Source organism: Talpa occidentalis, unplaced genomic scaffold (assembly GCF_014898055.3).
Source record: "Talpa occidentalis isolate TD23 unplaced genomic scaffold, MPIMG_talOcc4v2.1 talOcc4.427, whole genome shotgun sequence".
In the NCBI taxonomy this organism is placed as follows: Eukaryota; Metazoa; Chordata; class Mammalia; order Eulipotyphla; family Talpidae; genus Talpa; species Talpa occidentalis.
In genome coordinates, this window is record NW_023604596.1 from 9,300 (window position 1) to 33,230 (window position 23,931).

A 23,931-nucleotide genomic window follows, 5' to 3' on the forward strand; every position below is an offset into this window, starting at 1 on the left:
CTGCTGGCAAGGATGTGGCACAACGGGAACCCCTGTTGCTAGTGTTGCTGTTCACTGCTAGTGGAAGTGTAAAATGGCATGGCCACTTTGGAAGACAGTTTGATGTTTTCTACAAAGCTAAACATAATCTTATCATATGATCCAAAATCACACTCCTAGATATTTACCTAATTGAGTTGAAAACCTCTATCTACAAGGAACTCTATGCATGAATGTTGGTAGTAGCTGTCCCAAACTGGAAGTAACATGGTAGTACATGTCCCAAACTGGAAGTAAAATGTCCCAAACATGGTAGTACATGTCCCAAACTGGAAGTAACCAAGACGTCCTTCAACTGGTGAAAGGATAAATAAATTATCTTACATCCAGATAATGGAATTTTATTCAGCGATGAAAAGAAATGAGCTACCAAGTCATGAATAGACATGGAACTACAATAAGTGCATTCATTTTATTAAATGAAATTAGTCAATCTGAAAAGGCTGTCTTCTGTCTGATCCCAGCTAGCTGACATTAGAGAGTGAAGAGATTGGCCATTGCCAGGTACGCAAGGGGACCTTCAGGGGAGTGACGCTACAATGTATGATGCTACAATGGCCAATGCATGGCAACGTATACTTGTCAAAACCCACAGATGCACAGTCCAGAGCCAAACTAAAGTCTACTATGGACTTAATTAATAATATATTCGTATTGGTTTTTAATTAATGAAGGAGAAACTGCAGGATGAGACAGGTGGGAATTCTGTAATATCTGCTCAATATTTTTACAAATCTAAAACTGTCTTAAAAATAAATTTTGGGATGGGCCTCCCCTGTGGCGCAGCGGTTGAGCGCTGGGTTGCGAGGCTGCCCGCGGCCTCTGCGGCGCCGTTCGATCCCCGGCTGCTCCCGGCCACCAGAGGAGGGTCCCACATGGCACGCAGACCTCTCCTGCCGCCCGCTGCTCCCCTCAGCAGTGTACTTTGGTCCTTCTGCCTGCTCTGCTCCCCGCTCTGGCTCTGGTGAATTCTCTCGCCCTCCCGCGCTTCTGACTGTACCCAGTGCTTGTATAAATAAAAAAAATAAAAATAAATCTAAAAAAATAAAAAAATAAAAAAAATAAATTTTGGGGCTTCCCTGGTGGCTCAGTGGTTGAGCGCTGGGCTGCGGGGCTGCCCACAGCCTCTTCAGCGCCGGTTCGATCCCCGGCCGCAAGCGGGGTCCCATATGATGCGCAGACCACTCCTGCCGCGCCTGCTGCGCCCCTCAGCAGTGTAATTTGTCCGTCTGCCTGTTCTGTTCCCCACTCTGGCTCTGGTGAATTCTCTCACCCTCCCGCGCTTCTGACTGTACCCAGTGCTTGTATGAATAAATAAATAAAAATCTTTTAAAAAATAAAAATAATAAATAAATAATAAATTCTATTATTTTTTGAAAACACCAACTACAGCAAGAGAAGAATTTAGCAAAAGCAGAGAAGAGAGTCTTCATTAGCAGGAGAGGGATAGTATGAGACTATAATGACAAATTACAGAAGAGGAAAGTGGCCAGGCGACAGCTCCCTGGTAGTTGGCGTATTTCCATTTCTTGTTCCGGGGCCTCATGGAGCGCAGATGCAGCCCTCCGCTTTTAGATTCTATGACATACAAACCACCGTGTCCTTGACATCAGCGTCTCCGTTACCTGAGCTGCTCCAGTGGGTTCCTGTTACTGTGTGATGCTTCCAAAGCCACCACCCAAATGGACCGGACTCTGGGTGATGTTGTGACAAGAGGTCCCATCTAGTCATCAGAAAGTAATTTCAAGTTCTATCTTTTCTTAAACACCGCAAAAGGAATAGTTATTCACAGCCACATATTGCAGGGCCTCCTTCTAGTCCTTGATCTACTTTGCCACCACATCACTGCATACCACAGTTGCTCCTACACTTCTCCAACTCTCAAAACAATTTCCCCTCACCCTAGTCCTACACCTCTTGTGTTCCCTTTCTCACCCTCCCTCCCTTTTCTGTATCGTAAAAACCAAGATACGTTCTGGGGGGCAGGGAGGGGAGGAAACCCTCATGCATATTGGAAAGGTGTAGGCGAAACTGAGCAGTAAAGCCAGGATCCATCAGCGGGCGGGGTGGGCTGCTGCTGCCCATCCCTCTCACACTCTTCCTGGTGATCTCATCTGCTCTTGTGGCTTCAATTACCATCTCCCCGAGGATGACTGCCAAGCTTCTACCCGCAACCCCAAATTCTGCTCCAAGCTCCAAATCCATATACCAACTGCCTAGTCAACATTTCTCCTTGGGGTCAAATCAGCTAGGATTACATTCTGTTTTGAGTAGCAGAAACTGAAAGCACTGTCTCCTCTATAATAGTTTCTTTCTTTTGCATTGAAAAGTCTGGAAGTGCACAACCCCTGGCTGGCACAGGATACTGTTCAGGTGCCGATCTCCTGGCAGGTCACTCTTCTGCTGTCACTGGAATGTGTCCCTCAACCTTATGGCCCAAAATGGGGATTAGAGTTCCAGCCATTTCATCAACTTTCCAGGTGACAGGTGAAAAAAGGCAAAATGAGGAACAAGGAATAGTCATCACCCACCAGCAGTGTCTAAAAGCTAGCAGGTGCCATATAACACTTCCTCACATACCATTAGACCGTCCTTCGTTGCATAGCCACACCCAGCAGCAAGGAAGGCTGAGAAATCTAGTCTTTATGCTGAATGACCATGCACATGGCTAAAAAGAGAGGAATCTAGTATTAAGATAAAGAGAATAGATACTGGGGGTGGGGGGCAGCCAAAATTGTCTACATCTCAGCTCCACAAACTCCTTCAGCTTCACATGGCTGCTCCCACCATTTCTGTTTCCCTTAGGATCTTGGTTCTTTCCTGAGGCTCCACATCCCAGGAGAGGGGCAGTTCTGGGGGGCAAGGACTAGCAAGGAAAGGCATCTCCCAAGCTAATTGAAGGGGTGAGCCGAGAGGGAATTAAGCAATGAAACGGAACTCCTGGTGGTCTGGATAGAGACCAGAGACCCCAAACAGAGGATACCCAGGTGGAACAAGCAGGCAGAGGAGTTCCAAGGATGCGCAAAGATGCCAGCTGGGGCAGCACACAGGGTAGATCTGTCCTTGGAAGCCCTAAGGACAAACAGCCCTACCCGCCATCAGTGGGCTACTTTGAGTTTGTTGATTCCATCCACCTTCTGCTCACTCCAGCCTCCGAGCTGTCATCTGCACTGTGTCCTCCTGGAATGCCCTGTTCATTCTCCACCTTGTCATCCGTCAGGGCTAAGACCAAGGGCTACCTCCTCCAAGGAGGCATTCCCACATTCCTGCTGGGAACCCTCATCACATCATACTGGAGCAGGGCCTGCAAGTGGGGCAGTGTCAGCTCACAGCGCTGGCAGATACGGCTGATTCTGGGGCCTTGGGTGTCCTTTGGGCTGGGGGTGTGAGGAGGCTCAGCAGGAAGGTGGGGTGCTGTGGGTTCCTATGAGCTGGCTACTAGCTGGCCACTCATGGGCAACTGTGACCTATTTGCTATCTGCAAATCACAGCAGAGCGTTCCTGGACTGCCTACAGTAGAGCCGGTATCCCAAGGCAGGCCTGGGAATGCTTAGGCCGCCGTTGACCTGATGACGTGACTGTCTCCATGGCGGTCTCGGGATAACACTGCCTTGATAACATCATATACTTTGCTGACGCAAATGTCTCTTGACATATGGTCACGATGTCCCCTTCCCTGTCCCTCGTAAAACTTTGTCCCCCATTCCAATCCCCCGCTCCGGACTTTATTCCTCATACCATTGTCGCATGATTGGCTTTTATTAGCCTGTGTGCTTTCAATAAATGGCACAAGAACTTCTGCTCAAGTAGCAGAGTCTTGCCTTGCAAACCTGCTCCACGACTGCTGTGCCCCTCATCATGGTCCCACTGCTAAGCGGCAACAAAGCTCCTGTGGCAACAGGGTGCTTCTTTTTAATGAAGGAGAAGCACCTGCTGCCATGAAAGAGCAGGGCAGGGCACCAAAGGCTGAGTCTTGAACTCCTGGCCATGGACTGGCTTCCCACATGCCTATCCCCGGTGAGGAAAATGATGCGGACTGAGGCAGTGGTCCACAGAGAGGAAGTTCAGCGGGGCGGGGCAGGCAGAGTAGTTCCTGGAAGGAAGCTGGAACCTCAGGAATCTGGAAGAGGAACATTCTAGGGGCCTCTGTCCCAGGAGCCACCCACCTCCTGTCTCCAGGAAGGGATGGACAAGCATCCAGGGAGGCCACTTCTGGGCACCCAGTTTCCATCCTCCCTTCACCAGCCTCTTGTAACAGGTGGTGCAAGCAAGAGCAGAGGCGCTGAGGGCGGCCAGCCTGAGCTAGACAGTGCCCTGCTCCAAGGCTCAACTTTGCCATCTGAGGGTGAAGGTGGAGAGGCCTCCCACCAAGGCTTGGTGGTGGGGAAGGTGGCAAGGTAGGGACCTGGTAGGCACCAGCACACCATGAAATGCTCAGCAAGGTCTGCAGGTGAACAAGCCTCTTTCCACGTCCCCCCACCCCGACACACGCAGGCTTAGGTGGAGCAGAGACACCCCCTGAAGACAAGGGTCATCCTCAGCCCTAAAACTGCCTGATACTCAGTCATATTGGGCGTCTCCGAAGGGGAGCTGTGAGCCTTCCTTCTAACCCCAGTCTTCCTGAAAGCCCGCCTGGTGGTGACCAGGGTCCAGGGCTCTCCGAGCAGACACAGCACCCACAACAGGGTCCAAGGGTCCAGCTTCTCCCTGAGCACCCAAGGGAGAGAAAGACGTTGCAGAAGCAGGTTGTGCAGGAAGGGCATGTCAGACTGCAGGGTCAGAGCCCGGGCTGCAAGGAGAGCTTGGGGGGCCGGCCAAGGGCAGTCCAAACCTGGGCCATCGGATCTGCCCTGTGGGCAATGGGGGGCATGAGGAGGGGCGTCGTGGTAAGGGTGTAGGAGCGGGCCCAGGCTTGCACTTTAGAGGCTCCTCCAGTTGCAAGATGAGATGGAGGGTGGGGCTGGGAGCAGGGCATCCATGGGAGACGATCTGAGCAAAGGCCAGAGAGGGAAGCCTGGCCTGGAGAGAGGCTGCCCCAGAGAGGACATGCTCAAAGCCTGGCCCTTCCTCCTGCTTCCCCGCCAGGCAGAAGCAGGAAGCCGGTGAGGTCAGTGGGTGGGCCCTGGGCTGTGGGAGTGGAGGGAGGGAGGGAGGCGTCAGGGCACAGGGGGACATGAAGGTCAGGGGGTCTTCAGGACCCTCCGTGTCTACCTGGGCCTCAACCTTCTCATGGCAACTGAATCAAGCTTCCTCTAATGAGGACGGAGGAGTCACTGGAATTAGTCACCGCCCCCCTCTTTGAATCAGACTGGACGCTGCCCAGGGGTGGGGTCAGGCTGAGGAGAACTGAAAGGGGGGGAACTAGCAGCAGGTGCCAAGGACTGGAGGCCCCCCACCCTTGAGTCTTCACTCCCACTCAGAGCCTGCTGCTGAGGTCCTCAGAGATGAGCCAATCTGTGGAGCTGGGAGTGGGGGTGGAGGAAAAGCCGGGGTGGAAGGAAAAAAAGAAAAGCAAGAGGCAGGCAGGTGTTGGAGGGGCCAGAGCCTTCAGCCCTTACCCACACATTCAGGTACAGCCCACGGACTCACGTAATATCATACACACAACATACACACACAATACACACACACACACAGCCGTCCCGAGAAAGACATATGGATACAGGCATGCATATATGCACAGTCATAGACACACAAGGACACACACACACACACAGACACCCCTGGAGTCTCAGTCCAGGGCTGATGGACACGCTGCTGGCTTCCCAGCCAGGTACCAATTTCCCCAAGCGGCTGGGGCTGCATCCCCTCCCCACCCTGCCCCCATCCATGATCTCATTGCAGGGGCTTTCTGGGTTAGACCCTAACTGTTAAAGTGATAAGCCTAGCAAGTGACACTGAAACTGGGGAGCCTCTTGGCTGGACAGAGAGGAGGAGGGGCTGTTTCCAGGAGGGGAAAACAGCCCCTGCAAAGGTTGAGGATGACACTTGGTGCTCAAAGAACTATGGGGACCTTATCTGAGAACGAACAGGGCTAGGGGAGCAGACAGGCCCGGCCCCTAGTACAAAGAAACTTGGGCTGAGCAGCAGCCCTTAGTCCCTAGTCCACCCCTGCCCAGCCTAAGGCTCTGTGGGGGCACAGTGGGCAGAGGAGAAGGCTTTCTGTCAGGCTTTGTCCAGGCCCTACCAGAACAGTAAGTCAACTTCTTTAGAGGGGCCGAAGAGAACACAGTCTCTGTCCTGCAAGCCAGGTTAGGAGGTCACCACCCAGCATCTCCAAAAGGTAGGACTGGGAGAAGGTCGTGAGGGGCTGGATGCTCCCAGACAAGGTATAATGCGTTGAATGAGCCCCTTGTGGGAGTGGAACAGCTCCCCCCACCTCCCCACATGGAAGAACCCGTCCCTCACTGCTCCAGACTTCAGCCAGACCCCAGCCTGGGCCCGGGTGCCTGCCTTTTCCCTCACCCTTGATTTGGCCTCTTCTCTCTGACCCTAGGGGACCGGGCTAGGGCGGGGGTGGCCTGGGTCTAGGGACGTGGCAGTCTGAGGTGTGCACTGCAGGGGTCTAGAAGGGCACCCTCTCCCGCAGCGACGGGGAGCTCGCAGACGGGCTGGCCCAGGTTGAGCCCCCAACTGGAGCCTGTTAGGGCGGGGGAGCCCAGCCGCCGCAGGGCCGCGGGAGGCCGACGAGCGGTCTGGAATGCCTCTTCGCCTCCCTCCACCTCCCCTCCGCGCCCTCCTCCAGCCCCCACCCCCGGGCTGCTCGCGGGGCGGGGGAGGCGCGGCGGTGGGGGGCCTGGCCGCGAGACGCAGGAGGGGCGCAGGGAGGGGCCCTGGACGCGGGGCCAGACCGGGCCCCTCCGCGGAGGCCCGCGCCGCCAGGCCCCGCCCCGGCCTCGCACATCTGGGCCGGGAGCGCGCGGCCATCCGGCCGGGGGGAGGGGGCGGCGAGCGGGGTGGGCGGCGCGGGGCGGCTGCCGGAGGCCGCGGGGCTGGGCGCACGTCGAGGGCTGCGGCCACCGCGCAGGGCACGGCCGTGGGCCCGGGATCTCAGCGACTGGACAGAGGTCCAGCTGTCGGGAGGGCGGAGGTGAGTCCTGGAGGGGGGAACGGGGAAGGCGGTTGCAGGGCTCCCCGAGAGGAGAAGGGCGTGGAGACTTTGCCGCCCTGGGCTGTGGGCTGAGACCCCAACGCAAACTTCCTGACCCTGGGGGCCAGGTTGGGGACAGGTCAGCGAGCCCCTCTCACCAGCAGGATTGTGGGCTCTGGAAGGCAATTGGGGCAGCGACTGTGGGTTCCCATCCGGGACTCGGGACCCCACACATGCTCTAGTGAGCGTGGGGGTTGGAGAGACTCCTGTGTGCCAGGGGGTGGGGGCATGATGAAAGGCTGGGGGCCGCTCCAGGGAGCCAGTCCGTGGAGGACAGGGTGGCTGGGAGACCTGGGATTGAGTGCGTGTTGCGGAGCTCCTGTTGGCAGTGGGGACCCCAGGGCCTGTGCTCCAGGAAGCTATGAGGGTGACTGGGGTACCACAGTTCTGGCTGTGTAACCAGGGACCTCTGCTTTCCCTCTGTGAGGCCAACTTGGGGGGTCCAGGTGGGGGAGATCTGGGCTTCCCCATGGGCAGTGGAGCCTGTTTGTGAAGCAAGCTTGCGGAGGGAGGGAACTCTAAATCATGGACTCCCTCTGAGAGCAAAGGCAGCCCTGGAACCCCAGAAGGTAAGGGAGGTGAAGGGGGGCTGGGAGCAGAGGGTGGGGAGGGGCTCCAGGCCCTGGGCTCTGTGGGACAGAGGTTGTTTGTGAACTGGCTGCTCCCATGAGGAGCACCCACCGGGTGGGGCAGGATGTATGGAAAGAAAATTTGAACACAGGGAGGGGCTCTGGAAGGCCATTTCTCTCACCCCTGCCCCAGCACAGCCTGTGCCAGCCATTCCACAGCCACCCACGAGCCCCTCTTCCCGGGGGCTGCTCTCCAGAGACAGGCTGGAGCAGCCCTTGGGGTTTTGGATCTGTCCCTTGGGCCCTGGGTGGCCTGATCTGTGGCTTGGAAAAAGTATCTGGGGCCTCTCTGCCCACTGAGGGCAGGACCTAGAGTGGATGGAAGAGGCAGGGTCCCAGCGAAAGGATTTTGTCCCTTGGGAGAGAGGAGGCAGTCTGGGTCTTTGTCCTCATGGGCAGAGAACAGGTATGTGTGAAGCACTGAAATCCAGCAATACCGCAGGCCCCCCAGGACTCTGGGGTTAATGCCAATTCTAATGCCTCCAACCCTCTCCATTGGGCAAAAAGTCCTGGGTTCCTGTGAGTGTAGGGGCACGCTGGAGAGTCTTCAGTTTCCAATCCCTACTCAGTCACACCCTTCCTGGTCCCCAGTGACTGATAGGCCATCCCTCTTGGGCAGAGATCAGGGCCAAGGGTCAGGATGAAACTGAAGATTAGAGGTCAGTGAGAGACCAAGGACTAGGGGTCAGTTCATGGGCAGGGATAAGGGTCTATCTGGGGGGAGGATTGAGGTCATATCAGGGCCAGGGTTTAGCATGTGCTTGTAGCCAGGAAATGAAGTTACTTTCTGTGTAAATCGAACTACTCCACCCAATTATTCTGAAACCCATAAACATCACCAAATTGAAATGGGGCAGGGGTGGTCTACCTCCCCCGTTTCCAGCTGTAGTCTCTGCCCAGATGTAGCTTTTGGGAGCTGAGGTTGTCCTGAGCCCCATGATTAGCAATCTCCTTCAGTGTTTTTGGGTATCTGGGTGTTTATGCATGGGGAGAGGGGGCCCCCAAAGACTTATCTGGCGATGTGTACATGCCTGCATGGCTGCCACCCTCTTCTAGCTCCACGTCTCAGGGAATCAGTAGGATCCTCTGTTAATATAAATGGCTCCAGGTCCTCCCTCCCTCCCTTAGGAACGCAGAATGACTACAGTAAAAGTCTTGATGACTCCAAAATGCACATGATGACAGGAACACTGCTCATACCAGTACAACTCCCTACCTTTGTCAGCCACCTTCCTCACCTGGAGTTGATTCTCACCAGTCCCCTGTGTGGCCCATTTTAAAGGAAAGGACACTGAGGCACAGAGAGGTGACATGATACCCTGCAACCAGGAGCAGTAATAGGCCCTTGGCAGCCCTGAGACCTCAGAGTGGGGCACTCAGTGTGTCACACACTCAGATATGGGAGTGTGATAGGCTGGACAAGCTCCAGAGGACAGGGGAGATGATATCATACTGTTTGGACATGGAATCCAGCTTGAGGGATGACGCCTGAGTCTCTTTTTCCTGGAGGTTTTAAATGGTTTCTCCTCTAGATAAAATAAATAGCCTTGTTCCAGAATGGCCATTCATTCATTCAACAAAGTGTTTCCCCGGCACTTTGGGCAGAATCTGGCACAAAGAAATGCTCAGTTAGTTTACAGAAGAATCAAAACAATGTACAAATAGGGCTGCCAGCTTTTCCCTTGTGGCCTCTGTCCAGTGATGTGCTAGTAAGTGCTTTGCAGTCCCTCTCCCAAGGGAGAAAACCCTGACTTACAGCGCTTGCCAATGTCTGTGGTGTAAATACTCCCACCATGGCTGATTTCAAGCTACCAACCAATGTGGTTATGTGTGGAATTGGAAAGGGACCTCCACAATCGGGGCTTGCTTTCTGGGAGGAACCGCCTCCAGCACACCCCTCGGTCACCCTGCACTGGTTTCTGTCCCTGCCTCTCATTTGCTTTGCCTTTTCTCAGCATCACCTGGCTGCTGTGTGAGTGCTTACAACCAGCCTCTATTTTTCTCCTGATTCTGATTCCTGGGCACCCAATTGTACACCTAAAATGACAGGACAGTATGTCTGGAAAGCTCCATGGTGCTGGCCGCTTGGGAATATTCTGCAAAGGACATGTCTAGTGTCTTTCCATAAAGGAGCTGGGTTGTGTGTGCGTGAACGTGTGTGTGTGTGTGTGTCAGTGCCCATTTCTATCTGCCTGTGTTTTAACAAAACTTCCTGACTGGGTCACTGGCCACAAGAGGGAGTGGGCTGTGGGCAGGCCCCACTGTTGTTTAGGGGGCCACCAAGGTCCACAGCTAAGGACAGTAGCGTGGACCTGAAGGTCTGCATTTCTAGCAGGCCCCCAGGGGATGCCAGCGCTGTCATCTTGAGACCACCCTGAGGACAAAGCTGCCCTCTAGCTGCCTCTAGTCTGCCCCCAGAACTTCACAGACACAAGCTCAAGCTCCCCTCATCTTAGCAAAGAAAGCAAAAGCCCTCCTCGCCCCCCTCAAGCTTCCTAGTCCTCCAGCTACTGCCCGCCCACCAGCTGCCCATCTCAGCACCCTCCTCAGATGTGCTAGCTCTGTCCTCTCCTCTGCACCAACTCCCCTAAGCCTCCCCAACTCCCATCACCATCATTCCATTGAAATGTGGTGTTTCCAGTCTCACAGAACAACCTCTCCCAGGCATCGAGCTTCACGTCCGTCTCTCATGATCTTCATGGGATCACAGCAGAGCCCCGGTGTCCTTCCTCGGGTCAGCTCTCTCCTCCTGGCCCTTCCTCCACTCTGCCCTCTGCCAAGCCATCCTTGACAGTGACCCCCAGCGCATTGCTGCACCTTGGAGCCCTCTCTGACCTCTAGATCACGTATCACCTGGCTCCCTGGTACATTCTCTCCACAGCTTGGAAACTGCACCAGAGCTCTGCCCCCTCGTCCTCCGCCTGCCCACCCTCCTCCAGTGTTGTCTGTGGCACTGTCCTTCTCCCAGCGTGAACCAGTGGCAAAACCTTCAGATCTTCTCCCTAACCCCCCACACCCAGTCCGCACATCAGCCCTGTCGGTTTTAACCTGTCTCTTTAACGTCTGCGCTTCGATCTCAAGGCACACAGCTGCCGCCACCATCTGTCCCTGGGGCCCTGACAGCCTCCTGCTTCCCTCTTGTCCCTCTGCATCCCCTCTCCATGCAGCCAGAGGGACTTTTCAAAATGCAATTTCAAAAATGTAAATTTAGCCACATCCTCGCCCCCATTCTGCCACTTCAAACCTTTCAAGACTTGCTGTTGCCCTTCATTTAAATCCAAATCCAAAATAGACCACCAGGGTCTCCCTGAGGGTGAGCCCACCCCGGCCCCTTGGCCGCCTCGCCCTGCTCCCCTTTCTGCCCAGCTGTACCCAGCCGAGACCTCCACTTGTAACCTCAAGTTGACCTGTGTGACTCCCTGATGCTGCTGGGCACCCTGCCTGGCTGTGGGTCCCTGGTCAGGCACAGTGTCTCTTTGGGTGGGGGTGTCCCCGAGCACTTGGCACAGAGAGGGCACCTGAAAACAGGTAGGAGCACCCTGATTCCAACACAACAATGAAACAAAAATATCTTTGAGACAGGCAGGGACTGTGGGACTTGCACCTTAGATGAGATGAAGGAATCAGGGTTCGTTCTGGTAACGTGATGACGGTGTTGGCAGTGCTCTCTAAGGCTTTATGTGTTAGAGAGGCAGACTGAAGAATTTATAGGTGAAACAACAATGTCTGGGATTTGCTTCAAAGGACTCCAGCCAAAAGTAAGTAAATAAACATTCAGTGAGGGAACAAAGGAACAAATAAATGCTGTTCTGCTTGTCTGTTCCCGTTCAGAGCCGCAGGGCCTGCAAAGATGCTGGCTGTCCCAGAGGTGGGCCTGCAGGGACTGTACATCGGTAAGACACCCCCCGCCATTCACAGAACCTCCTGAGTGTGTGTAAGTGATCGGTGTGCAGGGAGGGACTGTGTGCACAGGACCCTGTGTGCACAACCTCTGTGTACATGTTGTCTGTCTGTGGGTGAGATCTCTACGAGAGTGTGTGTGCACGCGCACACGTGCACATGCGTGTGTGTGTGTGCGTGTGTGCATGTGTGCGTGCGCATGTGTGCGTGTCTGCCTGTGGCCTGGTCTGGGAGCAGGCTCTGGGTTCTCTGCGGGGGTGGGAGGCCAGGAGGCAGGAGGGACACTCCTCAGGAAGTCCATTCACAAAGACCTGGCGGGCTGGGCCCTTCCTTCCTGCCTCCCTTCCCAGGCTCAAGCCACACCAGCTTGGCCCTTCAATCTGGAACCGGAGTCAGCGCCCAAGCCTGCACTGGCTGTCTGGGAATGTGACCACCATCCCCTGTTCCTCCAGCACTTCCTAAAGCTCCCATAATGCCCCAATCCCCACATATGTTCCAGGGTTCCCCCAGGCCTGGGGGGACTAGACCTGTGTAGGGCCACAGGACAAGGCAGCTACTGAGGATGATAGACCCGGTTCTGGCTCAGCCTGAAACCATTGGTCTGTTCAATTTATTCATGGATCTTCACGCTGGCCCCCATTCTGTCTCCTGCTGAATCTCAGGGCAGCCCCAGTAAAATCTGCAGAGGCAAAAACCAGGGTGGTCACTGGAACCCAGCCTATACCTGAGCTGCCTGAGCCTCCAGCCGGGCCTGGGCTGCCTTCTGGGGCTGTCCTGCTTTCTTCCGCCAATGATCCTGCTCAGTCCTGTGCCTAGAGAGGGTATCAGGGGGGCCTCTGACCCCCGAATGTTGGCTCCAGGTGTGTGTGCTGTGGGGGAGGGGAACTCAGAATCCAGTTTCCTAGTGTGGTGGACACCCCTCTGCTCAGGGCTGGGGGAGGTGCCGCCCTCTCTCCCCGCCATACTTACCAGACAGCCAGCTGGGCCTGTCTGTGGCCCTTGGGAGGAGGGAAGGGGTCAGCTCCCTCAGGTCCTAATTAGAAACATGTGAGTGGGGCCTCCCGGTGGCGCAGCGGTTGAGCGCTGGGTTGTGAAGCTGCCCGCAGCCTCTGCAGCACCGGTTCGATCCCCGGCTGCTCCCCGGCCACCGGAGGAGGGTCCCGCATGGCATGTAGACCTCTCCTGCCGCCCGCTGCTCCCCTCAGCAGTGTACTTCGTTCCTTCTGCCTGCTCTGCTCCCCGCTCTGGCTCTGGTGAATTCTCTCACCCTCCCGCACTTCTGACTGTACCCACTGCTTGTATAAATAAATAAATCTTTAAAATAAATAAATAAAAATACATGCCTCTTTAAAAAAAAAAAAACATGTGAGTGAATTTTAGAGGGGAGGGGAGCAGCCCCACCTCCCATGAGGTTAGGCTGTGGTTCCCCCAGCTTTTCTGGTTTCTCCAGCCTCCCACCCCCACCCCAGGAACTCACCGGGCCCCATCTCTCCTGCTTTTCTTTCTCTGAACTCAGTCTCCCCCACACCCCACAATGGTTCTCTGTCTCTCCCCTCCCCCAGTGTATCTGAGGGATGCTGGGGGCGAGACCGTGAGTTCCCAGATGAGACGTGGGTCACCCTCCAGGTATAGATTGTCTCTTCCTGACAACTGACCTTCAGTCCACCCCTTTCCAACACCCTCTTCCTTCTCTTTCCCCTCATGCCCCTCCCCCCAGCAGGGTGCCCTTGCCTGATGGAGCAAGGGTTGATGGGGAACTTCCCAGTGCCAACCTGGGACTTGGCCGCCAGCTCCCTGCTGTGCCAGAGTGACTTGTCCTCTCTTTCCAGGCTCCAGCCCAGAGCGCTCCCCAGTACCCAGCCCTCCCGGCTCCCCGAGGACCCAGGAAAGCTGTGGCATTGCCCCCCTCACACCTTCGCAATCTCCAGTAAGCCCAGAGCAGGGATCAGAGTTGTGGGTGACGTGGTGGTGGGTCCAGAGAGCAAGGCCGGCTGTCAGGCAGACCCCTGGCAGGGCCTGGGCAGGGCAGGAGCACCACCATGCCCCTCCTCCTGCACCTGTGGTCATGCTTCCCAGGAAGCGTTAGCTGTCGGTGGCCCTGGAGAGTAGGGAGGACAGTTCTGTTGAGGTAACCAACACCCAAACTAGGTAACAGTTCTACTGAGGTGAGCTCAGGTAACCAATGCTCAGAAACCTCCCCCAGGATGGCAGGAGGGAGTATTGCAGCTGGCCTGTCCGGGGCAAGTGTACAGCTGAGCCAGTAGTTTTTCTAGGCTCTAGGAGCACTGGACTTTCCAGAGTTGCTCCCCTTCCTGTCGACTCCCATAATATAAGATTTGTCTGTGGAAGAGGAGGTGTGTTGCCAAAGAAAAAAAAAAATTGGAAACTGTAAGTTTGAAATACCCAAAACATAGCCTTGGGTGACCCCACCTAGGATGAACTTCATCCGAGAGATCCAACCTGCTGACCCTCTTGTTCTCAGGGATCCCAGGCCTGACCTGGAGAAAGCAGGGGCCACTGTGGGCTTGTGCCTGGGCCTCTCTGCTCTGCCACAGAGCCAGACAGGGTCTGGTTATGTCACTGACCGCAGAGAGTGAAAGGGTCAAGTATACGCAGGTCCATGTGCTAGGAAGCTGCAAAAGACGCACAATTGCTCCCAGCTGGACGCTGGCTGGTGCTAGGCAGTCGATTGGAGTGATTTGTGGGTGGGGCGGAGGCAGTCTAGGCAGACGGTAGGTAGAGAAGCAGGAGCAGGAAAGCGGGAGCTGGAGCCAAAACCTGCATGGGGCTACCCAAGAGGCCTTGGGCCTTCTGAACAGTTGGCATCTCCAGGCTTAGCCTAAGAGGGGATGGGGGCAGCCTAGCAGACAGCCAGCGCGTGGGGTGGACTGGGCTGAGCCACAGCCAGCAGAAGGGGCTCCCGCAGCCTGCCCTGCGAGCTGTTCCCTGACCATAGATCTTGCCCTTGCAGAAGCCTGAGGCCCGAACCCCCCAGCAGGCTCCTTTCTCCGTGGTGGTAGCCATCGACTTTGGTACCACATCCAGTGGCTATGCCTTCAGCTTTGCCAGCGACCCTGAGGCCATCCACATGATGAGGTGAGGCTGTCTGCACTGGGAGAGTGTGTATGTTTGGGGGCCGGCAGTGGGGGCGGTCCTCATTCCCTAAGATGGACCAAGACTCCTACCTCTATCTGGCGGGAGGGCTCCCTGATGGGGCAGAAGGTCAAAGGATGGGTCAGGGACCTGGGCCCCACCTCAATGGGAGCAGCTCCCTGTCCTCCCCCGGAAATGTTGGGCTTTGTTTTTAATTTAAAACCTTTTCTTGAAAAAATAAAACAAGGGCCTCCCAGGTGGTGCAGCGGTTGAGCGCTGGGCTGCGAAGCTGCCTACAGCCTCTGCAGCACCAGTTCGATCCCCGGCTGCTCCCCGGCCACCGGAGGAGGGTCCCACATGGCGCGCAGACCTCTCCTGCCGCCCGCTGCTCCCCTCAGCAGTGTACTTCGGTCCTTCTGCCTGCTCTGCTCCCTGCTCTGGCTCTGGTGAATTCTCTCACCCTCCCGTGCTTCTGACTGTACCCAGTGCTTGTATAAATGAATAAATAAAATCTTTAAAAAAAAAAAAAAAAAACAAAAATTAAATTATTTTATTGAGATATAATATAATAGGAACATACAGAAGTCTTTTTCTGGGATATATTATACATATACACACGTACGTGCGCATATATATGATATCATATAACTTGCCTTATTTATTATTTTTTTTTGTGGGACCCTCGCCGGCGGCCAGGGAATGAACCGGCGCTGCGAGGCTGCCCGCAGCCCAGCGTTTAACCGCTGCACCACCAGGGGAGGCCCCCTCTTGCCTTATTTTAAACTTTCAACACTGTTTTATAGATTGCCATGTCAATACATAGAGAGCCACCACTTTCTTTTAATTGTTGCATAGTATTATTCCACAGTATAGATGTCCTAATGCATCCATTGTGCTATTGATAGTTTGAGAGTTTTCTTTTTCCTCTGATTTTTCACTGTTACACAACACACTGCAGGAATGTCCTTCTTTGAGTACTTGTGCTGGCATTTCTATGGGGTAGATTCCTAGAGGCAGATTCCTAAGTCCACCATCTCAAATGAAAAACAAGGGAATGAAGCATCAGAGGGTTAACTGAGTTGACAAGCCACACAGACAGATGTTAAAAAAATCCATTCTGATGTCCCCAAGTTTTGTTTAAACAAAATATTTGACACTCCCCTCCAGACCGCAAACCCTGATCTCTTGAAAGTAGTTTAGTGTGGCTGTGGCCTGTAGGTGGCGCTATAGAAGACACCCCCGCCCTGCGCCCTCCCGCCCCCCCCCCCCCCCCCCCCCCCCACACACAGCTCCAACCCTGTCTCTAGCTTGGGTAGTCAGAACGGCTTCCCGATGGCTGGGGGGACACACAGAAGTTAAGTGACCCAAAGCTAGAAGGGACTTGACCTGTGTGAGCCTGGACCATCCTCTCCTTACTCTCTTCCCTGCATGAGGCCACAAAGGCTCTGGGCACCACTGGCCCCCTCAGAGCTACAGGGCATCCCAGCTAGTACACTCCTCTGCGCATACTGCTGAGGCCATGCTGGGCCCATGCTCGGGCCGAGGACACATAAAGGGACACTGTCTCTACCTGGGGAGGTGGTAATCACAGGAAGTACTGAGGAACATCCTGGCCTTTTCCCAAGCCCTCCCTGTCAGCCCCTACCAGCCACCAAGCCCTGTCATTTCTGTGTCTCCGTAATATCTGTGGAATATCCGTCCACCCCTCCCCACGGCCACCACCCCGATGTTCAGCCCCCCTCATTGCACCCCAGATGGCTGCAATGTGCTCCTCCCGGGTTTTCCTTCTCCATCCTCCCTCGCCTCCAGTCTTTTGCTACCTGGGGACTAGTGATCTTTCTAAAAGCAATTGTGGTCCTACCTCTTCACTCTCTGATTTAAAATGCAACAAGATAGAATTCTGATATGGCAGGTGATGCTCTTCCTTACCTAACATTCACATTACTGTGTTTTCTCCTGCTGCATATGGAGCCAACCAATGGCTCTTCTACTTGCTCTTTCATACCTCTGAGCCTTTGCACATGCTGTTCCTGCTGCCGGATTCTCAGCTTCTTCCCCAAAAGGCTGTAGTGGTGAACTTGGCCTAGAGGGGTTAGGGTATCAGAGAAGGCAGAGGAAGGGAAGGATATGCCAAGCTAATGAACTGGGCAGGGGTTCTAAGTAGAAGATTCCGATGGTGGAGGAGATTCCAATGGTGCCTTTGGAATTGGGAAGTTTGAAATCTCATTTAGGTTTTGGGACCCTGCCTGAAATGTAGTCAACTGGGGTGTAGTGCCAAGGTGGATCAGATAGGAATGGTCTTGAAAAGCCTTGAAAGGAGCTTGGCTGCCTGGAAAAAGGCCTCTGCTAGGGTCCTGGAGAAACACACCAGGAGACTGGACCAGGCAGATGGATGATGGCTTGCTGCTGCTTTTATGGGTGCAGAGAGGTAAGGTTGGTGACCTCACGGGAGGGCAGTAGTTCTGAGGATGTCAGGGGCCCCATGGATGGGGAAGATCCCATGAGCAGCATTGCTGGAGACTTACGTGGATACCAAGCACCATCTTCACGACAGCCCTTAGAGGTAGGTGCTATTACTCCTTCCATTTTACAGGCGGGAAGAAGAAGCTGGGAAGCTAAGTGGTCTGCACAAGGTCACAGAGCCAGCTGGTCCCAGCTGCAGGGCCAGCCCCACGGGGCGAGGGGTGCAGCTGACCGCACTGACAGCACTGTGTCCCCGCAGGAAATGGGAGGGCGGGGACCCAGGTGTAGCCCACCAGAAGACCCCTACCTGCTTGCTGCTGACGCCGGAGGGTGCCTTTCACAGCTTTGGCTACACGGCCCGGGATTACTACCACGATCTGGACCCTGAGGAGGCACGCGACTGGCTCTACTTCGAGAAGTTCAAGATGAAGATTCACAGCGCCACTGTAAGCCCCATGCGGGCTCCAGCCGGCTGGGCGGGACCGGGGCGGGGGCGGGGCTAAAGGAGGGTGGGAAACGAGAAGGTAGGCGGGGCGGGGCCTGGGCGGGGCCTGGGCGGGGCTAAAGGAGAGATTGCCCCGGTTGTGGGCGGAGCTCGCAGGGGCGGGGGCGGAGCTACGAAGGGTTGGGGCTGGAGGGGGTGGCTGGTGCTGGGAGCCGAACTGATACAATGGAGCGTTGCTCAAACACCAAGAAATGAGGTGCTTTTATGAAAGACGTGGGGGCAATGCTGTGGCCTCCTGCAGAGCAGCCCTGTGTCCCTGCCAGGATCTCACCTTGAAGACCCAGCTAGAGGCTGTAAATGGAAAGAAAATGCCTGCCCTGGAGATATTCGCCCATGCCCTGCACTTCTTCAAGGAGCACGCCCTTCAGGTGCGCTGTGGCCCATCCCTACCTTCTGGGGGACGCCCCATACTCTCTCCTTTCTGCTCCACCCACCTTCTCATCCCACCTCCTTTCATTCTATGGGTAGCCATGGTCAGAAGTCAAAGGTCACCTGCCCCAGTCCCTTCCCTTCCTATCTGGAAGGGCCTGCACCAAGACATACATGGTATACTGGGGGGCAAAAAGGGGGGCAATCACAGATTCTTTCAACTCAGTTGGGAAATCCTTCCTGAGACTTGATTAGTTCCTCCAGCTCCCATGGAGCTGAAGGCACCCCCCCATCCCAAACTAGTTGTTCCCCACATCACCCATTCCTGCCCCAGGAGCTGAGAGAGCAGTGCCCATCGCTGCCGGGGAAGGACGCTGTGCGCTGGGTGCTGACGGTGCCTGCCATCTGGAAACAGCCGGCCAAGCAGTTCATGCGGGAGGCTGCCTACCTGGTGAGTATGGGCAGCCAGAGCAGCGGGTGTGGCTCTGGAAGGCACAGGGGGAGACCCATGCCTTCATTCACCCCATCACCCTTGGGACCACAGAGCCACTGTGTGAAGGCCTCGGGCCTTCCCCTGCTGGGCATTTTGGGGGGTTGTAGAACCTGCAGGAAGAGGACAGAGGACAAGAGGTCGAGCCTTGGCCAGCTTAGCAGTGTCCTAAGTCAAGTTTTCTAGAAGCAGAGCCTAGGATCTGTATTCCTGTGCTTGTGGTGGATTGAAGAAGGGCTATTAGGAGAAAGGGGAGTGTGGGAAGCAGGACAAGAGAAAGAGCTAAGGGGATGTGGTCTCAGCTGGACTCTAGCCTCCGCCTGATCTCATGGAGAGCTCTGGGGGGAGAATTGTACCCCGGAGTTGGCAGGATGGGGTAAGCGGCAGGCCTTTTGTGCATCTGTATCAGTCTGTCAATGACTGCTGGCAGGGAGGGCCGCTCAGCAAGTGGGGCAGTCACTACTCAGCTGAGGGCACTTCTGCAAAGGAGGAGGCTGTGAGCCTGTAGCAGCCAACACTCACAATAGCTGGGCAGGGCACCAAAACACCACTTCAGCTGGTATCAGTATTTTCCAGAACCCACCACCACAATGGCCCCAACCACTGTAGGTTTTTGAGCAGAAAAATAAGACTATGAAAGGGGGTGATTTTGGACAGTGTTTGTTGATCTTCCTGTCATTAGAGATGCCTAAAGGTCTAGAGAAAGGAGTGGGCATCACGGGCACCTCCCTCTCCAGTGGAGATGGACAGGGGCTGGGTGGTGGATGCAGACTACCAGAGAAAAACTCATTGTTTGGCCTTGCCCCTGGGGCCTTTGGGAAGACCCTAGGACCTCCACAAGGGATCTCTGGGCCCTGTGGGAGGACATCAGGGCCCCCCACACACACATACACCTGTGAGCCAGGCATGCCCCAGTCCCTTCACTTGTCACTGGAAGGAGCTAATCCTGAACAGAGTGGGCAACTCCCCTGCAGAGACCAGGATGAAAGCGGACCCAGTCAGAACAAACAGTACTGCCCCCTAGTGCCCCCTGCCAGTTTACCCACTCAACTTCCTCCCACGCTGTTCCCTGGCTGCCAGCTCAGGAAGGGCTGGCCCTGGGCAGGAAGTCTCCATGCCCATCCCCTCCCCATCCCCCATCTGGTCAGAATCTGGGGAATCCCACGAAACCATGTAGTATTTCCCATGTGGATCCCCTATCCTGATGCAGGAAGTTAACAGCTCCCAAGAGTTTTTCTCCCCCAACTGGCCTGTCTTGGTGCCTGGAATTTTACTGATACATTTCCTTCCTTGGATATCACATTCCCTGCAACAGAGTTCTCCTGTGAGGGGAAGTCTGTGGCCACTGTCTGACACCTGTCTGGTGGAGGAAGAGGGTTCAGTAAGGCAGAGGGGATCCGGCATCTCTCCTCTGATTAGTGGCCTAGCTATTACACACGCACACACATGCACACGCGTGTGCAGCACTGAAGTTCCAGCCAGTGCTCAGCTGGCAGCCCCAAACCCATGAAGGGGACCTTGCTGTAGCCCCTTGGGCAGCTCAGGAGGGCAGATCCCAGACACTCTAGGTTTTCACTCTGAAGTCTCTTCCTCCTGGGCAACTTATGGTGTCCCTGGCCATGACTGTGTACCTGGTCACAGGGTGGCTGAAGCAGCTTCAAATTTGTGTAGCATAGAGGGGCCTAGGAGGCTTTGCACGGTGGGGTGTTTTGGGGAGGAGGTAGGAGCCCCACAGGCCCCGGATCCCTGCCCTTGGGTGCCCTCTTAGGTGTGATAGCTCATGCTGCCCCCTGGTCCTGCCCGCCATCTTCAGGCTGGCCTGGTGTCAAGAGAAGATGCAGAGCAACTACTCATCGCCCTGGAGCCCGAGGCTGCCTCTGTCTACTGCCGAAAGCTGCGCCTGCACCAGCTCCTGGACTTGAGCACCCGGGCCCCGGGTCACGGGCGCCTGGGTGAGCGTCGCTCCATCGACTCCAGCTTCCGCCAGGGTGAGCCACCCCCGGGGGTGCCCACTGTTGGGCTTGGAGGCAGTTACCCTGGAAGGTCAAAGTGTCACTGAGGTCACCGGCTTAGCTACACCCAGCATAAAGGCAAGCACCCCTAACCCTGCAGGAACCCAATCTGAGAGGGCAGAAATATCCCTGGTGGAGTTCAGTGTGAGGGAGGAGCCCCTAACCTGGGGGAACCCAGACTGAGGGCAGAGATGTCACCCTGCCCCAGGGAGCACTCTCTGAGGTGGGGAGCCCTGAGTGGGAGTGGAGAGCAGAAGACACAGCCCAGCCTAAGTGGAGGTGCTTGGTATGGACAAAGGTGGGAGTCAGTCCCCACTCAGCCCAAGGTGGCAGCTTGAGGAACTTTCCTTAAACAGCCACTGGATCAGCTGACCCCCCCCTCCTGGCACATCAGCTGTCCCCTCAATCAGCCCTAAGCACCTGCCTCAGTCAGTCCAGGCACTGAAACAGCTATGATCAACTTCGGTCACCCATCCAGATGCCATCTCCACAACAGGGAGAAGTGCCAAGTCCCAAGCTCCGCCAGATCCCCCTAGAAACACACACACACACACACACACACACACACACACACACACACACACAGCTCCAGACCCTCCTGACCTGATTTTGCCCTGACCTGAGCCAGAAATACCTCCTCTAGCACCTGAGATTACCTCCTATAGTTTCTTTGGAGCCTTTGGGGTTCAGCATTGCTCTCTCCAATTAGAAGTGGAGCAGAAGTTTCAGGAACACTGGCAACTCCAGGTGCTCACAGAGGGCATTGGCAGGGGGTGGGGGTTGAACGTGGTAGCTGAGGCACCTCCTTCTAACCTGATTGTCCTGCTGTGCCCCCCAGCGCGAGAACAGCTGCGAAGGTCCCGCCACAGCCGTACATTCCTGGTGGAGTCAGGTGTCGGAGAGCTGTGGGCAGAGATGCAAGCAGGTGGGCAGTCAGAGATGGAGGGATATTTCTTGGACCTTGCGGGACACCGTATACTGATCCCGGGGAAGGGGATGTTGAAACCGGTACCAGCCCCTAGAAAACTGGTCCCCTCCTCCACCCACCGCATGTAGCGGTACCTTCACCGTCACCTGCGCTGCCACTCACTCGTAGCCGATGTCCTGCCGCCCTTTCCTCCTGGGGATTCTCCACAGAGGGAATTGCAGAGCCCGCTGGAACCATTTTCCCCCACATTCACCCAGTGGCCTGGGCTGAAGCCTGAAGCGCCTCACCCCACACCCTGGCAGGCAGGCAGCTGGGACCTGGGGCAGGGCTGGAGGCTGGGTGAGTCTGAGGGGGCACAGGCTGAAAGTGCCAGGCAGGCAACTGGTGTACTCACACTCACCGCCTAGGAGACCGCTACATGGTGGCAGACTGTGGGGGAGGCACAGTGGACCTGACAGTGCACCAGCTGGAGCAGCCCCATGGCACCCTCAAGGAACTCTACAAGGCATCTGGTGAGTAGTGGGCAAGGCTGCGGGTAACCAGCGTGCCCTGGCCTCGTGGACGTCCCCTGGCCGCAGGTTTGGTGCTGACTTCCCCCTTCGCACCCTCCCACCCAGGTGGCCCCTATGGTGCTGTGGGGGTGGACCTGGCCTTCGAGCAGCTGCTGGGCCGCATCTTCGGGGAGGATTTCATTGCCACTTTCAAGAGGCAACGGCCAGCAGCCTGGGTGGATCTGACTATCGCCTTCGAGGCCCGCAAACGCACGGCAGCCCCACACCGCGTGGGGGGGCTCAACATCTCTCTGCCCTTCTCCTTCATCGACTTCTACCGCAAGCAGCGAGGCCACAACGTGGAGACGGCCCTGCGCAGGAGCAGGTGGGGCTGGGGACCTCCATGTGCCAGTTTGCTGATGGGGAATGCCTCTGCAAGGGAGGGAGTGGGCCCCAAGGGGTCGAGGTTATTCACCTGATCCATCCCCAACCTCATCCACCACCCCTCTGGGCTCACACTGCCAGACCCGATGGCAGGGGGAGGCCGATGGCAGGGGGAGGCCCATGAGCACTGCGGCTGGAATCTGAAGCCCAGGCAGGCCCCTGGGGAAGGACCAACACCTCTCTGTCCCGCACACACAATGCAACTATGCCAACCAATGCTCTTGGCTCCTGCCTGGAGACAAAGGGCTTCTCCCTTGGGACTCCCGCCTGGAACTGAAGCAGGCCAGCGGCTCAGGCCCCTGCAGGGGGGCTGGGATCACACCCAATATGCAGCCCTGGAGGCAGGGGTAGGTCCCTGACACCTGGGCCTCTGCCCCCCTACACTTACAGCGTGAATTATGTGAAGTGGTCCTCCCAGGGGATGCTCAGGATGACTAGTGAGGCCATGAACGAGCTCTTTCAGCCCACCGTCAACGGATCATTCAGCACATAGGTGAGTCCCTGAGCTTGGGTCCTCCATTCACCCCCACATACACACCCAGATGCAGGAATAATTTCTCCTATTAGTGCTTGGAAATTACATATCCTCACATGGGAAAGTGACCCTGAATTGTCCGGAACCTGGAGGATGCAGTGCAGTGCAGTGGTGATTAAGAGCTGGGAGGGGGGATGTGTAATTTTTTAAAATTTATTTATGCATACAAGGGTGTATGGCCTGGGGTGTAGGCCAGAGGTGCAGAGGTGGGAGGGTGAGAGGATTCACCAGAGACAGAGTGGGGAACAGAACAGGTGGATCTATCGAAATACACTGCTGAGGGGAGCAGTGGGCAAGACAGGAGAGGTCTGCTGTGCCACATGGGTCAGCTCCCTGGCCGGGGATCCAATTCATGCTACAATAGGCCACTGCTAATAGCTTGATAGCACTGCCTTTAACCCCTGCACCAACAGGGAGGCCTGATGATGTGTAATCTTAAGTTAAAGAAGCTCTGGTGCCTCAGTTCCTTGTGTCTAAAATGGGGTGATAGTACTGGGTTGCCAACTCATCAAGGTCAAGGATTTTAATGAGCTTGAGTATCTAGGGAGTGGGCACAATGACTTGCATGGTAGTGAGCGCTTAATATCTACAAATGTAGAGCTTTATCTCAGGCCCTCCACGTCGTGATGGGAGGGAAGGGAGGTGTGTGTAAATACCGGGAAGGCAGAGGCCGCGTGAAGTGTGCCAGGAGCCCTCAATGAAAGTACTCAGTGTCTTCATTGGACCCGGCTGTGGTTTTGCCAACGAATCGGCTAGTTTATAGTTGCCAGGCGGGCACGGGCCGTGGAGGAGTGGTCTCAGCGGCCGGTGCTCTCTCCCCTCCCCGCCCCTCCGTACCCCCTACCCCCCCCTCCCGCAGGGCTCTGCTAGAGAGGCCGGAGGT

At 55.7% G+C, this 23,931-nt stretch overlaps 1 protein-coding gene across 1 annotated transcript; it reads left to right on the top strand.

Moving 5' to 3' along the window:
• Positions 1–7,029: 7,029 nt before the first annotated feature.
• Positions 7,030–23,050, top strand: LOC119258446 (heat shock 70 kDa protein 12B-like). Its single transcript, XM_037526773.1, has 12 exons — positions 7,030–7,129; positions 11,650–11,711; positions 13,548–13,645; positions 14,690–14,814; positions 17,534–17,720; positions 18,043–18,147; positions 18,483–18,599; positions 20,452–20,626; positions 21,489–21,575; positions 21,986–22,090; positions 22,196–22,454; positions 22,904–23,050. The coding sequence occupies exons 2-12, from the start codon at positions 11,669–11,671 to the stop codon at positions 23,004–23,006; spliced, it is 1,404 nt and encodes a 467-aa protein (XP_037382670.1). The 5' UTR covers positions 7,030–7,129; positions 11,650–11,668; the 3' UTR covers positions 23,007–23,050.
• Positions 23,051–23,931: the final 881 nt, after the last annotated feature.

Excerpts from the sequence above, each read along its gene's own strand:
- LOC119258446 (XM_037526773.1), top strand. The coding sequence starts at position 11,669 with ATGCTGGCTGTCCCAGAGGTGGGCCTGCAGGGACTGTACATCG. Across the intron at positions 14,815-17,533 it reads GAGGCCATCCACATGATGAG|GAAATGGGAGGGCGGGGACC; the intron begins GTGAGGCTGTCT and ends GTGTCCCCGCAG. Across the intron at positions 17,721-18,042 it reads TGAAGATTCACAGCGCCACT|GATCTCACCTTGAAGACCCA; the intron begins GTAAGCCCCATG and ends TGTCCCTGCCAG.